This window comes from Apodemus sylvaticus, chromosome 3 (genome assembly GCF_947179515.1).
Source record: "Apodemus sylvaticus chromosome 3, mApoSyl1.1, whole genome shotgun sequence".
Taxonomy (NCBI): domain Eukaryota; kingdom Metazoa; phylum Chordata; class Mammalia; order Rodentia; family Muridae; genus Apodemus; species Apodemus sylvaticus.
Window position 1 is genome coordinate 72,774,215 of NC_067474.1, and position 16,907 is coordinate 72,791,121.

The 16,907-nt window shown below is 40.7% G+C and overlaps 1 protein-coding gene across 1 annotated transcript in view; it reads right to left on the reverse strand.

Annotated features, from left to right (window-relative positions):
• Shoc1 (shortage in chiasmata 1) overlaps positions 1-16,907 on the reverse strand; it is a 75,584-nt gene that overhangs the window by 18,561 nt on the left and 40,116 nt on the right. Inside the window, exons 12-17 of the mRNA XM_052175502.1 lie at positions 11,761-12,174; positions 7,804-7,929; positions 6,874-7,050; positions 4,726-4,830; positions 2,813-2,991; positions 1,399-1,471 (exon numbers count right to left, since the gene is read on the reverse strand). Of these exons, the coding sequence (XP_052031462.1) occupies positions 1,399-1,471; positions 2,813-2,991; positions 4,726-4,830; positions 6,874-7,050; positions 7,804-7,929; positions 11,761-12,174 (1,074 nt within the window). The remainder of the gene's footprint in view (positions 1-1,398; positions 1,472-2,812; positions 2,992-4,725; positions 4,831-6,873; positions 7,051-7,803; positions 7,930-11,760; positions 12,175-16,907) is intronic.

Here is a 16,907-nt window from a genome sequence, read left to right on the forward strand (position 1 = left end):
CCACATACAACACACACGCACATACCACATACACCACACACACCACATATACCACATATACCACACACACACACACCACATACACCACACATACCACCCCCACACATACACCACACACACCACACACCACACACACACACACCACATACACCACACACACCACACACACACACACACACACACACACACACCACATATGCGTGCATGTGCCTAACTAGCTCCTGGCTGAGGATATTTTCAGTCTGAAAGATTGAAAGCATTTGTAGTTTGCATAGTCACCTTTTGTGTCAGCAGGCAGTGCTGAGCAGAGGACAAGTACCAAAAGCGACTGAGTGTGCAGGCCGGGCCCAGAGCTGCAGCTGTCTTGCTTTGTTGTTTTTTGTTTTGTTTTTTTTTTCCGAGACAGGGTTTCTCTGTATAGTCCTGGCTGTTCTGGAACTCACTCTGTAGACCAGGCTGGCCTTGAACTCAGAAATCCACCTGCCTCTGCCTCCCAAGTGCTGGGATTAAAGGTATGCATCACTCATCTTAACTAATGTGGAAGGAGGAAGTGCTCCATTACGCAGCTCTAGGTTTTTTCCCTCTGGAGCAGAGCATTCCCTCACCTCCACAGAACATGGACTGCTATGCAGCACTCTCCAGAGTAATTGATTTAGTGTGTGTGGTGGGGGGTGGTCAGAAGACAACTTTCAGAAGTTGGTTCTCTCCTTCCATCATGTAGGTGATGGAAGACATGCACACACACACACACACACACACACACGCACGCACGCACGCACGCACGCACGCACACGCACAGATAAATAGGGAAAGGAAAATAATCTGCTTCCATATGAGAGAGCTACAGAGGAAGCAAAGATGTGTGGGGAAAGTGACGTTTCAGCCATAGTGTAATGGAGACAGCACACAAGCAGTGGGTTCCCAAGCAAAGCAGAAAGGGCCTACCGAGGCGGCATCAGTGAGCAGAGCTGAAGTATACACGGACTGGAGAAAACTGAGTTAAATTCCATCTCCTCAATTACTACTTGTAAGATCAACTATGCTATGTCTTTATGAATATTTTCTTTGTTTATAAAACTGTAAAGTTGTAAGTAGGCAGTACTAATGTAGCAACTAGGGAGTAATCTAAAAACTTAATAAAATTACATTCTTAATAAAAATACATATAAATACATTATAGATAAATTATAGACTTACAGTCTACATTGATTTAAAATTGTCAGTTAAATACTGATGAGAGTTTGAGCAACTGGAGAATCAAACCATTAGAGAAACCCCAGTGAGTCCTAGATTTTGAGAAGACAGATTTATAGTATTTTAATGTCAATGCCAGTTAGATGAATACACTTTTATAACTTAAAACATTTACTAAATGAAGGACAAGATAAATGTCCCTACCTTCTATTTTCTTAAGGGTTTTAAGAAGCAAATGCTTTTCTCTGTCTGAGTCCATTCTTATTATAATCAGTACCTAGTCAAAAAGTAAGAATTCCACATGTAAGCTGGGTGGTGGTGGTGCATGCCTGTAATCCCAGCACTCTGGGAGGCAGAGGCAGGCAGATTTCTGAGTTCAAGGCCAAGCCTGGTCTACAGAGTGAGTTCCAGGACAGCCAGGGCTACACAGAGAAACCCTGTCTCGAAAAAACCAAAACCAAACCAAACCAAACCAAACCAAAACAACAACAACAACAACAACAACAAAAAAGAATTCCACATGTATTGCTGAACAACCATTCTTCTCTTCTGTATTTTTGTGTGTGTGTGTGTGTGTGTGTGTGTGTGTGTGATGCTGAAGATCAAACCTAGGCCCTCACGCATGCAGGCAAGTGCTCTAGACTGAGGTATGCCCCAGCTGAATTATTCTTTTCCATGGTTTTGCTACAGAGATAAAACTAGCAAATGTAACTGGTCGGATACACCTCACACCAGAGAATACAGTTGCAGGTGTGGTAGCCTGCAGTCAGGAGGCCTGGGCAAGAGGCCTGAAGGTCAAGGCCGGCTTCTGCTGCACAGAGAACCAAGCCTGCCTTACAAACAAAATGGGAGCACAAAGGTTACAAAGTAAATGGTCCTGTTCTAAATTCTGGTGACACCAAATACCTATGAGGGAAGTATTCTGAGGCAGGGTCTTCACATCTGTCTGTAAGTTTTGTCTGTACGAAAACTGTCCCAGCCCGCTTCATTACTGTTAACTTCAACCCCACGCCTGACATCACTGCACAGAGGAGCACCGTGTATTCTCCTACTTACCCCACAGTCTTTCTGGAGGGAGCAGAGAGTGAGGTCTGATGGTAAAGTTGTCACTTACTGATTTAATTTGATGACTTTTAAAGTCATTCAAGTGACTATAAAATTGAGAATAAAGGAGCGACAGAGTGGAAAAGGAAAAAGCTCACATAAATTTATATTCAGATTCAGTATGATGGCCTGTAATGCTTTCCTGCTAGATTAGGTTTGGAGAGGCATTGTGCCTTTAAAGTTCATTAATTCAGGAGACATGTGGTATTTTTTACAGTTATCATGTGAGACGGGATTCTGGCTCCCTACACAAAAGTGAATTATTACAGTTATGTTATGATCTAAATCTCCACAATCCAAGACAACAGTTTACAACAGAAATTACAGCATTTGAATTTGAAGGCAGTGAATAATGAATGACACGACCTCTTCTCTGCGTCTGATTACCGTTAAGGAGAAAACTGTCAAGGGCCAAACATAACCTATTTTATAACCTCAACATTAAATGCGTCAAATTATGTTATACCTCCTTCTTTATACTAAATACTTTATCTGCTTCAGCCCAATACTCAACCTTCATTTTTTGTTGACTCTGCAGTCTAGTTAGTATCTGACGTTGCAATTCTTGAATCTTATAGTTGGTTTTAGGCCTTTTTTCCTTAACAAACTGTAAAATTTTCAGCTGTCTCCAAATGTTATCCAAACAGGAGTCTAACACACTTTTGTAGATATCTTTTGCATTTGACAAATATCCTGTTAAAGAAAAATTAGGGAAAATGTTAAGTCTTTTAATGTTTTTTAATATAAATCCATGCCAAAAATCACTTAAAAAATCTTTTTATGTTCTGTTTATTGAGACAGGGTCTCATTTACTATGTAGCTCTGGCTGTCCTGGGACTCCCTATGCAGATCAGGCTAGCCTTGAACTCATAGAGATTCTCCTGCCTTTGCCTCTGCCTACTGAGTGCTGGGATTAAATACATGTGCCATCATGCCTGGCTAGAAATAATTTTTTTTTGAGACAGGGTTTCTCTGTGTAGCCCTGGCTGTCCTGGAACTCACTCTGTAGACCAGGCTAGCCCAAAACTCAGAAATCCACCTGCCTCTGCCTCCCAAGTGCTAGGATTAAAGGCGTGCACCACCACCCGGTAAGATAGGGTCTTCCTATGTTCTGCAGGATGGTCTCACATTTCAGGGGCTCTGTTAACCTCCCCAAAAGCTGGCACTACAAGCCTTCACCAAATCTTGTCCTTGAAAGGTCATATTTAGTAAATCTAGATTTTTATCCCAGGGATTTCTCTCTGACAAGCTCTCCATGAGATTTTGGGGCCCAGTGAGTTTGCTGAACTTTTGCTGCAGAGCACCTGGTAGCTTCTGTAGCTCAGGTGTTGAACATATCTGGATAATCAGTGAGTGCTGACTTAGGATGTTTTGTTCACTCCATGTGGTCTCCATGCACATGCACGTGTATCAGTGCTACTAGGCTGACAGGAAACTTAGAAACTGGCTTACATTTTACCTCCTAAGGTCTCAGACCTGATTCTCAATACTGTTGTTGGACTTTTAACTGTTTAAAAAGATTTATCGTAGGCCAGGCATGGGAGCACATACCTTTCATCCTATCACTGCAAAGGTAGGCAGGGCTCTGAGTTTAAGGCCAGCCTGGTCTACACAGTGAGTTCCAGGACAGCCAGGGATACACAGAGAAAACTCTGATCCCACCCCAAAAATTATTGTATTTTTACTTTATGTATGTATGTATGTGTGTGTCTATGTGGTAAATTCACATGAGTGCAGGTGCTATGGAGGTCAGAGGCAGCAATCCCACTGGAGCAGCAGCTCAGCATGGGTGCTGGGAACTGGGCTGGGGTCCATGCAAGAGCATATATACTCTCAACCACGAGTCAGCTCTCCAGCCTCAGAATTAACGTTAAAAGCAAATTTCATCTTCTCAATGGCTCCCTATCCCTGTGTAGTAGTGATAAACTATTTTGTATAACAATAGCTAGTTCTTACTTTTTAAGGCAAAGTTCCAAACATGCACTAAGGGCCTAAAATGTATATAGCAAAATGTCAAATTTCACATTAAAAACCAGTGCATAATGATTTACACATATTATTAAATGAATATACATTTAAATCCATATAAGGCCATCAGAACTCAGCAATTCAGACCTGGAACAAGCAGCATAATCAGAATATATATAGTTCCATTCTGTGCTGGAAGTGTGGCTCGGTGATAGACTGCTTATTTGGTATTAAAATATTAAGAGGTCATGAGTTTGATTCCTAGCACTGAAATACATGTAATATATACTATATATGTATATATCCATTAATAATTATGACAAAATGTATGTTGATCAGTGTAATAAGAGAGAAGGCTACATAATTTTTCAAGAAGTGATATCTTTTTTAGAACAGTAAGTTATTTCAGATGAAATATTCAACAAGAAGAAAACAAGAAATAGAAATTTCTCCACCAACCTAATGCTGTATCCAAGTTGCATGTTAAAAGGACGTCTCTAATTGTTACCAGCAGATGTAAGAGAGCAGCATGCTTGAAAGTCATTTTTCTGTCATCACTTTTATCTATATAAGCAAAAAGATAGCTAGTAGATTAGAGTTTTTGTCTAACAGTGACAGCTGATGTCTGTTAGCAAGTGCTTACAGCGCTAGGCTGTATATAAGCAGGTTAACTCGTGGACTCTATCATCCTCTCAGGATTACTGTGATCCTCATTTACAGATGAGGACTTAGCCTTAGTGAGGATAAGTGATGCTCAAGACAGCACTAAACGCTGACAACTAACTGCAGAGCTCATCCCCTAGTGGTGAAGACTAGTACATTATGTTTACTTTTTTGGGGGAGGGTTGGGGGAAGCAGTTCTAACCAAGAAGACAATTAAATTCCTAACTAGCCTATTGTTTAAGATAGACATAGAGACTTGTGAATGAAGAAATGCTTTGAAATGCAGATAGTATCTGAAACTGTTAGTTCAGAGACAAGACTCACAAGGCAGAGCCAATTGCCTCCTCAGCCTGCTCTACGCACGTTCTGGAGATGACTGCTTGGATTCCTCTGCATGTGAAAGTATGAGATGAGGAGTGGAGGCGTGTGTCATCATGTGTGTGAGTTCAGGAGACAACATGTGGGTTCTGGGAATCCAACCCCGGCCATCAGGCTCGGCAGCAAGCACCTCTATCTTCAAAGCCGTCTTGCTGGTCCCTTTCACTTTATTTTTGTGGCTGTTGTTTTGGTGTAGGGTCTAACTATGTAGCTCTGGATGGCCTCAAATCCAGAGATCCACATGCCTCTGCTTCCTGAGTTGTATGATTCAAGGCATGAACCGTCACGTCCAGCAAAGATTTACTTATCTTTTATTTAAGTTTATATATGTGTCTGCATGAGTTTATGTATATATACCATGTACAGGAAGAGGCCAGAAGAAGGCTACAGATCACCTAGAACCTAAGGTTACCGGTACTATGAACCATCATATGATAACTGAATCTAGGTCCTCTTTAAGAGAAGCAAACACTTTAAAACACTGAGCTATTTCTCCAGCCCACCTATATTATTTTTTAAAGAAGTTGAAAATTTGTTACTGTATATGTAATTTAATGAATTTAGAAAATTGACTTTACTAATAAACTAGGTCCAAATAACATGTAATAAGCACAGTGCACTGTGTCTCTTGCACTGATTCGACTATAAACACAAGGCAGAGTACATGGACCACTAGTACAGCTTAAAAATGAATGAAAGCTAGCAGACTGGCCAAGCAGGTAAGATTTCAAAATGTCACTCAACAAATGGTAAGTGTCCTATTTTTTATATTAGTCTGTCCTGGCCTGTACTATAGGCAACTACAAACCCCAAAGGGCATGCCACAGAAAGGACAGAAATAACTCTAAGAGGAGGCCTCAATCCATGGTCTGAGTAGCAGGGAAGAGGCTTATATGGGTGAGAAAGAGTAGAAAGCCACAGTCTTGTTTTAAAATCTTTTTCTGTTCTTTCCTTCCGTAGAAGCACAATGTCAGAGGTCAGCAATGACAGCAGTAATTCCTGGATATGAATCTGTCAGGTGCCCCAAATCCCTCCACCTGTGCAGAGACAGTTACAACAAGCCTAGTGACCTCTGGTAATTCCTGTACCTTGACTCAGGTTTGTTTCAATAGATTATTCTCATTATGGGTTACAGTTCCTGTATCTCTTGTGTATTTGGTTATATGATTTTACACTAGACATCGTCAGTTTTATGTTGTTGGGTGCTGGGTTGTGTGTGTGTATGTTTGTGTGTGTGTGTGTGTATATATATATATATATTTCATTAGAAGATGCAGTTAAATTCACTGGAAACTATCCTTTGGATTTTTTCATGATTTTGTTTGGGCAGAGCAGGGCCAAGGACTGGTTCCACTGTGAATTGTTACAGGGTTAACTTTGGGTTTGCAATGCAGATCTATTAAATAATACATGTCAGGAGATTCACTAAGAAACTTCTGGGCTTGGCCAGATGTGTGTACTACATGCTAAATTACAGTCTGGGTTCCTTCCAGGTCTGAGGGTCCGTATAGCTACAATTGTTTAAAAATGTATTCCTTGCGTATTATGGATTTGATTTGAACTCACCTTGGTGAATAGCATCATTTATTATTTTTTCTTGTTCCTTTAAGAAGAATCTTGTTTGGTCAAAATTGACAGTGGCAAATTTCCAGTTAGCAGCAGGGTAAGTACAGAGGCAGACAAGCTTCTTTAAGATAGGAATCGCCGTGGCTTCTAGGAGACAGTATGCTTGGCACTGGGTGTCTGGAAAACAGCGGCACTGTAATCGGTGTGTGTGAAAAGGATCATGTGCTGTTTCTGACACCCAGCTCACATCACTGTGCCTTAGGTGAGGGTGGGGTGGCCACTGATAACACATTCCCAACCATGAAGACCATGCACGGAGACTATGGGACAGGACTCCTGCAGCCCCTTCTTTTCACAGGAATGCAGGAAAGTGGCTTCAGTTTTTTTGTTTTGTTTTGATTTTTGTTTTTGTTTTTGTTTTTTGGATTTGGTTTTTTTGAGACAGGGTTTCCCTGTATAGCCCTGGCTGTCCTGGAACTCACTCTGTAGACCAGGCTGGCCTCGAACTCAGAAATCTGCTTGCCTCTGCCTCCCAGAGTGCTGGGATTACATGCGTGTGCGGCCACTGCCCGGCTGTGGCTTCAGTTTTAATGAAGGAAGAAGTAACAATTAGTGGTCTGGAGTAAGGCAACGGGAAAGACCAAAGCAGTGTACATGATTCCAGGTCTGGAATAACTTGAAAACAGAAATAGAATTAAGAAATGTCTATATCCCAGCATTTGGGAGGCAGAGGCAAAGGCAAGCAGATCTCTGAGTGCAAGGCCAGTCTGTTCTACACAGTGAGTTGTAAGGCTACACAGAAAAACCCTGTCTAGAAAAACAAAACAAAACAAAAGTTTCTGAAACAGTAAAGACAATTTCATGGAAAATAAGGTATGTTCTAGAAGTCTGGAGAGGACTTCCCAATGACCTTGCACGCACACTGCACACCTGATGCAGGCATCTCGATGATATCAACTGTTCTTTCTTGACATTTTTCCTCTGGCGCTTTATTATTAGAAACAACAGGACTTTCTTCTTGAAGAGTCAAAGAATATTTTTCTTTATCTTCAAATTCTAGCAAAAACATTAAAGAAATGAGGCTGCTTTATTTTCACCCTGTGTTCAAAATCACTGTTGTTAAATCTTTTCATGGAAGTACACGAGAGTGAGTTAAATGAATTATCCAGATCAGCAAACCTAGTGCTGTGCTAAGGAACAAGGCGGATGATGGAAATGGGACAACTCTGGCGTCCACTCTGAAGTCCACCTCGGCCCTGCAGCAGCCCCAGGTTCCTCATAGGTAAAGCGTGACTTAGGATGCCCACGAACTCTAGGCACCAAACTCCCACTCCAGTTCTTAATGCGTAAAGGACAATGGCATTGTACCTCACCTCTCTGTGGCTTTCCGGAGTTTCCCCTCTGTCTCCAACCTTACCATTAAATCTTCAGTTCAACCATTTTCGTTTTTTTGTTTTTTTTCTAAATTTTCTTTCTTTCTTTCTTTCTTTTTTTTTCTCAAGACAGTTTCTCTGTGTAGCCCGGGCTTTCCTGAAATTCACTCTATAGACCAGGCTGGCCTCGAACTTAGAAATCCGCCTGCCTCTGCTGCCTCCCAAGTGCTGGGATTAAAGGTGTGGGCAGTGCAACCATTTTCTACATGAAATCTCATTGTAACTGCCCTCCTTACTTCCTTTAATATGCAGTGTGGTATCTGATACAGCGTTCAATATATGTTAGGTTTCTTATTCTCTAAATATTATAGAAAATTTATGTTTGTGCAGGTACAGCTATTTTAACTAAATATTCATGTCATCCACTAATAATATGATTATAAGATACTTTTTAAAACTGTGCTACCAGCCTGAGATACTTTTATGTGAGGTTAAAAGTCTGTTAATGGAGTGGGACATGGGTCCTGTGCCTATAATCCCAGCACTTGGGAGGCTAAGGCAGGAGGATCATGGAGTCAAGGCCAGCCATGGCTATACAGAAAGATCCCACCTTAAATAAAAGAGAAGAACCCCAGTATAACGATGGAAAATATACAAAACCAGATTATGTTACAAGTAATGCTGCCAATCAATTTTAAGTACTCTGAATAGGTTCACTCAAGTGATATTAATTATTGAGATTATTGAGATTTTAAAGTCATAACATTTCTCATCTCCAATTAACTGTAAAATAAGACAAGAAGTGAAATATTACCTTTATTGCTAATAAAGCTGAGTTGGAGAATAGGGCTTGATTTGAGAGACAAGTGGGCTTGGTAACTAGATATCTTAAGGAGGCATCTACCCATTCAGTCATCGCCTAAGCTGGCCAGGGAGACTCTCACCAGGAAAGAGTCACGACATGGGACAGGCTGACAATACTTCTTTCTTTGGGGACGCTCGTTTCCTTAAGTGTACACCAATTTCACCCCCAAATATATAGCTTCCACACTTGTTTCTACACCTGACCAGGGAACGATATATACAGGAACAAGAGGCCAGGAGTGTCACACTGACCGAGCCAATGTCAGGAGCACAGAGGCATGCCTCCGTCTTAATATCAGCACTCTTTAAAGGTGTAGTAAGTTAGCTATTTTTTTAACATGAAAATATTCTTTTTATCTCTTTCAACATTTTTGCTGTGGCTCCTTATTTATGATGCTAATATGTCCTTTATAAGCTAATCTCACAAGAAGAACAAGCAGAAAAGGGTGCTAGTGCTCACAGTTCAAATAGGAGGAGAATCTGGAAACAAATCTAAAAGTAACAAATTTTCTTTTCCCCATTTGCATGTGTATGTGCATGTGTGAATATCACACACATTGTGTGTGTGTGTGTACTGCTGTGCTCTATGTGTATGTTTGTGTGTATGCAAGTGCATGTATGAGCGTGCATGCGTACATGGTGCATGTGTGTGTGTGTGTGTGTGTGTGTGTGTGTGTGTGTAGATGGCCATCTCTGTTGGTGGTTTTGGTTACTGTTTACTCTTTCTTTTGAGACTGTCCTGGAGCTCACCAAGCTGGATAGGCTGGCTGGCCAGCAGTCCCACCTTGCTAGGACTGGATTACAAGTGCATGCACCACACCCAGCTTTCTTTTAACATGTTTTTTGGGGCTCCTTGTACTTTTAAGGCAAGCATTTTACTGACTGACCCATCTCCCCAACCCCTTCTTCATTCCTTTATGCAGAGGGTGTCTCTGAATATCCCAGAGACATACAGAATTGTCATCTAGCAAGGTGAATTATTACATGGCTAAACTGTCATAGAACCAGAAACCATGGAATATATAGACACATAAACAATCAGGGAGCTCTAAAATCTCTGAATCCTACTCTGAATCTTCACCAGGATTGTCACTGTGGAAAATGTCATGCAGTGGTAATACATCTCAGTACATCTGTAAATGGCTGTCACACCTTTTGGAAAATCACACACAACTGCTGTGACACCAAGAACCAAGTCTTATGTCCAGAGATAGAACATGGACCAAAAGACCCAATTATGCTCTAAGTAACATAAACACTTCTATCTATTTTACCAAGGGGAAGTCTGTCAAAATTATTCCAAAATGTAGTGACACACAGTTTAATCTAAGCACTTGGGAGGCAGGAGAAGCTCTGAGTTTGAAGACAGCCTGCCTGGATGACATAGTGACTTCCTTGACACCCAAAGCTACATAGAGAAACCTGTCTGAAATTTGAAAATTATTCTAAAGTTCTATTGTTTTAAACCAGAAGTAAAATGATATGGCACACTGTACTTCTTTTGATGTGGTTAGAAGAGTGAAAATATAAGAATTACAGCACAAATGGCAACTTTTTGATAATATTATAAAGATTAATAAGCAATTAAATGTGAAAATGCCTAAATACATATTAAGTATGTTTAAATATTAAGATAAACCCATAGCTAAGGAACTATTGGTAACTGACAGTTGCCTGGAGAGGGACTGTTAGCTTCCTTTAAGGTCACAGCCCCTGGTAGGTCTAACATGCTCCAATGGCCACAACTTAGAGTAGGTAAGTAGCATTAATGAGATTTGATGGGCTAAAAAAGGAGGGGGGGGTGGATCTGAAGAGATGGCCCAGAGATTAAGAGCACTGACTGCTCTTTCAGAGGACCCAGGTTCAGTTGCCAGCACTCAAATGGCAGCTCAAAACTGTAACTCCAGCTCCAGGGGTTTCAACATCCTCTTAAGCTTCCATGGGCACAAGGCACACACACAGTGCACATGCATACATGCAAGCAAATACCCATGCACATAAAATAAAATAATCTTTTAAAGAATGAGGACACGAGGTTGGATAAATATGAATTGAAGGGTGGATATGGGAGGGGGGACATGATAATGTTAAAAAGATAATGTTTAAAATTCTTGAAAAATCAATAAAACTATTTTTAAAAATACTGATAGGATTGTAAGTGAGTAAGAAAAAAGCATGAAAGCATAATTAAGTTAGGAATACTAAGTTTATATATCCAAGTTATAGAAAGCAAGTTTTAGCCTGGCAAGGTGGCGTACACCTGTAATCCCAGCACTTGGGAGGCAGAGGCAGGCGGAAGTTCGAGGCCAGCCTGGTCTACAGAGTGAGTTCCAGGACAGCTAGGGATATACAGAGAAACCCTGTCCAAAATCCAAAAAAAAAAAACAAAAAACAAAAAAAAAAAAAAACCAGTTTTATTAGTAGCTTTGTTACAAATGAAATTGTACCTTCTAATCTTTGAAAGCATATTTATCTCCATATCTAAATCTATATCTACATACCTATCTCTAATAAGTTTCAATGGTGTTTTCCTTGACTGTGAGAGACCATACAAATTCTCTAAAAGTGCCTTTATTTTCTTGCATTGTGTAATGGACAGTGCCCTGTCCTAGAGCTACATCCTATGCCAAAATCTTTCTGAGTTACCCACCATTGTTTTGGTCTTGGTCATGGATTTTGACGTCAGCTTCTGAAGGGAAAGTCTGGTGTTTACTTCTCAGAATAATAAACTCACTCAGAAGGTCCAAATTGTCTTGTTTTTTATCATAAGATGCCTTGATCTGTGAAGAAGCAGCAGCTTTGACAGAGGGCACAGGATCACCAAGTCCAGCGCCGCTGGTCTCGCTCTTCTGCATTACTCTAGCACCTAGTTCTTGGTCACTCTTTGGATTTGCTTCTATTTTTGATTTTTTAACAGAGACACTTTCACCAGACAAACAAAGGCGTGGCACTTCCTTTTCTGAAGAGGGTATGGGTCTCTTCTGTGCATGTAATTGGTGAACATCTGCAGATTTTTCACTGACTGGCACAATGGATGAGGGACGACTCTTATGTTCTAGCCAGGCTGGAAATAAGAAAATAGGATTCCAAAATGACTTTTGTGCTTAAATGAATACCTTTAGTTGTAATTTCCTGTTAACATAATTTGATCTTTAGGGGTAGTTTGTTTACTGTTTGGAAAATCCATTTTTGCTTCTATATAAAATAAGCTTAAAAAAACAGTTTACCATCACTTTTCTTCCTTCCTTATTTCTCTCCCTCTCCTCCCTCTCCCCCTTCTTCCTCTCCTTCTCCCCCTCCTCCCTCCCTCCTTCCCTCCCTCCCCCCTCCTGTTTTTTTGACACAGGATTTCTCCGTGTAACAGTCCTGGAATTCTTTTTTAGACCAGACTGGCCTCTGCCTTTCAAGATCAGCCTGTCTCTCTGCCTCCTAAGATTAAAGGCATGCATGACCACCACCCGGCAACCATCTTTTCCCCTACCCCCACTACCGGGTTTCACTGTGTAGACCAGGCTGGTCTTGAACTCAAAGATCCACCTGCCTCTGCCTCCTGAGTGCTGGGATTAAAGGTACACACCACCACCACCTGGCTATCTCTTTTTCTTCTTTTCCTTTTTTAAAAAATTACTTTTGTTTTTTACTTTTGATTTTGTTTAGATTATTTTATCTAAAGGACATTTTATAATAGTTGACCCACAATTTATGCACACACATCACAAAGATAATTCTGTAATGACTTTGAAATCTGGTTCAATGCCGGGTGGTGGTGGCACACGCCTGTAATCTCAGCACTCTGGGAGGCAGAGACAGGCAGATTTCTGAGTTCAAGGCCAGCCTGGTCTACAAAGTGAGTTCCAGGACAGTCAGGGCTACACAGAGAAACCCTGTCTCAAAAAAACTAAATCCAAAAAAACCAAAAAAAAAAAAAAAAATCTGGTTCAACTGAATTATGCAGTTTCATCCTTCAGTATGCCTTCTTGAGTAAGCTTATTTATAGCATATGAAAGTTAAATAATTTATGTTTTGTGCAAAATTACACATGGTCCCCTGTGTCATGAATGATGTTCCCCATCTTCTTAATGAGAAGTTTCCTGGGCCATGGATGATGCTCAGTGATAGTACACTTAGATATTCTGCTTTATGCTCTAATGAGAACTCAATCCCCAGATCAAAGAGAGATGAGTGGGAGAGAGGGAGGCAGAGAGGGTGGGCAGAGAGGAAATAAGGAGAGAGATGAGGGGAAAGTAAAGCATAGAAAATAGAGGTAAAGGAAAATGTACATAACGTGATTAAACTTTCAAAGTTTTATACACACACACACACACAATGAGAGTGTGGAAAAATATAAGTGATGCTGTTTTGTTCTGATTAGCTTAAGTTCCTTTTCTAGTAGTCATGACGCTGGCAGAGAAGGGAAGAGCAATGGATAGCACTGACTAGGCCCTGTATCAGTGCTGACACTGGGAAGCCGTCCGGGCTTTGGGCTGCCTGAAGGCAGTGGTGATCCCCTGCTTGTCCTTTCTGTCAGTCTGTTTCATCTCCAAAAGAACTGCTTCTGATAACAGCTCTATAAATGCAGACTGGATCCGACAGGCCTTCTTAAATGGAACTTTCATCTCCCAGTTCACAAAGCAGATAGACTTGGGAGAGGTTTTAAAGCAATGATGTATGTTTTATCTTGCCCGGTTTGAGGCAGCATTTGTTTAGCCCTAAATTCTTCCCAAGCCTCTATTTGAGGCTTCTTTTTTGTTTTAAATCAATAATACATGTTTTATTTTTTTTAATTCTTTATTTTTATTTCATGTGCATTGTTTTGCCTGCAGTATATCTGTGTAAGGGTCAGATCCCCTGCAACTAGAGTTATAGACAGCTGTGAGCAGACACATGTGTGCTGGTAGTTGAACCCAGATCCTCTGGAAGAACAGTTAGTGCTCTTAAACACTGAGCCATCTCTCTAGCCTCACATCTCTTTTCCCTAATACTAGGAGCTCAGTTTCCAGGCAATGAAGGAATTCCAGTAAAGTGCTGTTGCTAATAGGTTATAATGAATCATAGCCTTGGAGAAAGGGCTAAATACAAAATATATTTAAAGAATCTTATAAATTAATATTTTAAAAGAAACCTAATTTAAAAGTTGGTAAAAGATTTGAACATCTCTCTCTCCCCCCCTCACACACACACCCTACAATATAGATGAATCATGATGGTAAACAAAGTAAGTAAGTCACAACAGACCAATATTTGACAGCTTTTATTTATACAGAATATTTAATAGAGGCAATTTCATAGAGACATAGTACAAATTAGTTATCTACAGCTGAGCAAAACAGATCGCAACTGCTGTGGAATTTGTGGGAAGGGGCTAGTGTCAGGAAATTGTGTGTGTGTGTATGTGTGTGTGTGTGTGTGTATGTGTGTACAACCCTGATTTTCTCAAGACTCATTGATACACTTTAAATTGCTGAGTAAATTCTATTACAATAAATCTGGTCCCGAGTATGTAAAGATACTCATGACTATTAGGCATTGGGGGAATATAGAATAAAGTCATAATGGGCATTGCACATGCCCATAGAATAGCTGCTACCATGTTGATAAGGATACAGAGTAGCTGAAATTCACACATTGCTGGTGAGTATGTAAAATGATGAAAGAACTTTGGAAAACCAATTTAATAATTTCTTATTAAATCAAATATATACCTAAAACACCAATAATAACAGTAAATTTTTTTTCTTTTTGGTTTTTCAAGACAGGGTTTCTCTGTGTAGCCCTGGATGTCCTAGAACTCACTCTATAGACCAGGCTGGCCTCAATCTCAGAAATCTCTCCAAGTGCTGGGATTAAAGGTGTGTGCCACAGCACTGCCTTGCTAACAATAGACAATTTTACTTCTGTATCTTCTTTCAAGAAAAATCCTACCATGGTCCATAAGAAGACGCACAAAAACAGTCATAGAAGTTTTGCTCAGGGTACTAAAACAATTGGAGAATAAATCCTGGGAAGATGATCACACTCTGGTTAAGTACATAAAACAAACAAACAAAAAGATTTATCAGTAAAATAAACAAGTTAGTGTTACACATAGCATGGATGAATCTCACAAATGCTATGCTGGGTTGAAGAATCCAGGCACTAGAGAGTTTACACGACGTGACTCTATAAATGAACAGGGGAAACTCACCTCAGGGCTTGCTGAGGGCTAGGGGAAAGCTGAGGAAAGGAGAAATGTAGATGGAGAGTGGCTGAAAGAGAACTTTCTGTGATGGCAATATTCCCTTAGTTGTGGTGGCCATCGAAGTATATACATCTGTCATGATCCACCCAGCTATAGTATTATAGCTAAAATTCTCTCTGAAGGAGACAAAGCAATGCCTACCCCTCCTCCTGAGCTCCCAGAGGAGTGTGACTATACCAAAGCTCAGTTGGAGCCCATACATTTGTTGGGCGTCTTTACAGAGCTAGGTAAGGATTAGAGAGGTGTAGGCACTCCTCCCCAACCATCTAACACCACTGAGGGCCTCCCTGCAGCTGCAAGGAGGTACAGTTGAGCAGTGGGGGCCCATGCTTGTAATCCCAGCACTTGGGAGGCAGAGACAGGTGGATTGCTGAGTTCAAGGCCAGCCTGGTCTACAGAGTGAGTTCCAGGACAGCCAGGGCTACACAGAGAAACCCTGTCTCAAAAAACAAACAAACAAACAAACAAACAAACAACTACAAGCGCAACTAAATAATCTAACTACGTGAAATATATGGCTACTGTTTAATAATAATCTTTAAAAAGAAAAAAATGTGCATTTTTCCTTCAAAATTGGGTCTAAGGGTTTTTGTGGTTGTTTGAGACAGAGTTTCTGTAGCTTAAATTTGCTATATAATTGAGGATAGTCTTGAACTTTTGGTTCACCTGCCTCTACTTTCTAAGAATGAGCTGGCATCCCCAGTTTTATGAGGTCTGGAGATCCACTTCAGGCCTTCATGAAATCCAGGCAAATGCTGCTCAACTGAGCTATGTCATTTTTGTCTTTGCCTTTCTTAGAAATACTGAAACAAGTGACATTGTTCTTTTCCCTCACTGTACCGCATTTAAGAGACAGGCGTGAGAGTAATGCTTAAGTACAGCTAGCCCCTGGCCTCGGCCTGTGAGCACCAAGTCCTGAGTGAGCTTTCAGTGCAGCATGTTTAAAGTGGGAACTAATGAGAGTCCCAGTTGTTACTATCATATGAGAATGCAAGGCCAGTCTGGGGAATAGCAACAATAGGCAGCACACGATGAGTGTCTAAAGTCCTCCATATTAAGCACTGCTAAGAAAGAATCTGCAGCAATTTGCAAGTCCTGAATGAACAGAGGCTGAACAGGGCTTCTTCAGTGTTGACAATTTGCTAACCCTGAAGCTTTTTTGGAGATATCTGGTTCTCAAATAATTAGAAACTGCTAATTATTTTACTTTCCTGACTATTCTCATATATATTTACTTTTCTAGACACCCCCCCTACTCTGACAACTTGGCTATGGGCTCTATAAACTGTTTTGAGACAGTTTCTTTTTGTTGTTTTGAGACAGACTTTTTCTGTGTAGCCCTGGCTGTCCTGGAATTTGCTCTGTAGACCAGGCTGGCCTCAGACATAGAGATCCACCTGCCTCTGCCTCCTGTGTTCTGGGATTAAGGCATTCACCACCACTGCCTGGTTAGTTATTGCTTCTTTTAAACTTCACAATTAAATTACTGTAATAATTCTAGTGGAGTAAGAATGGTTTCTTTTAACCTCAAATTTGTTGCTTCTGATACTTTATACAAT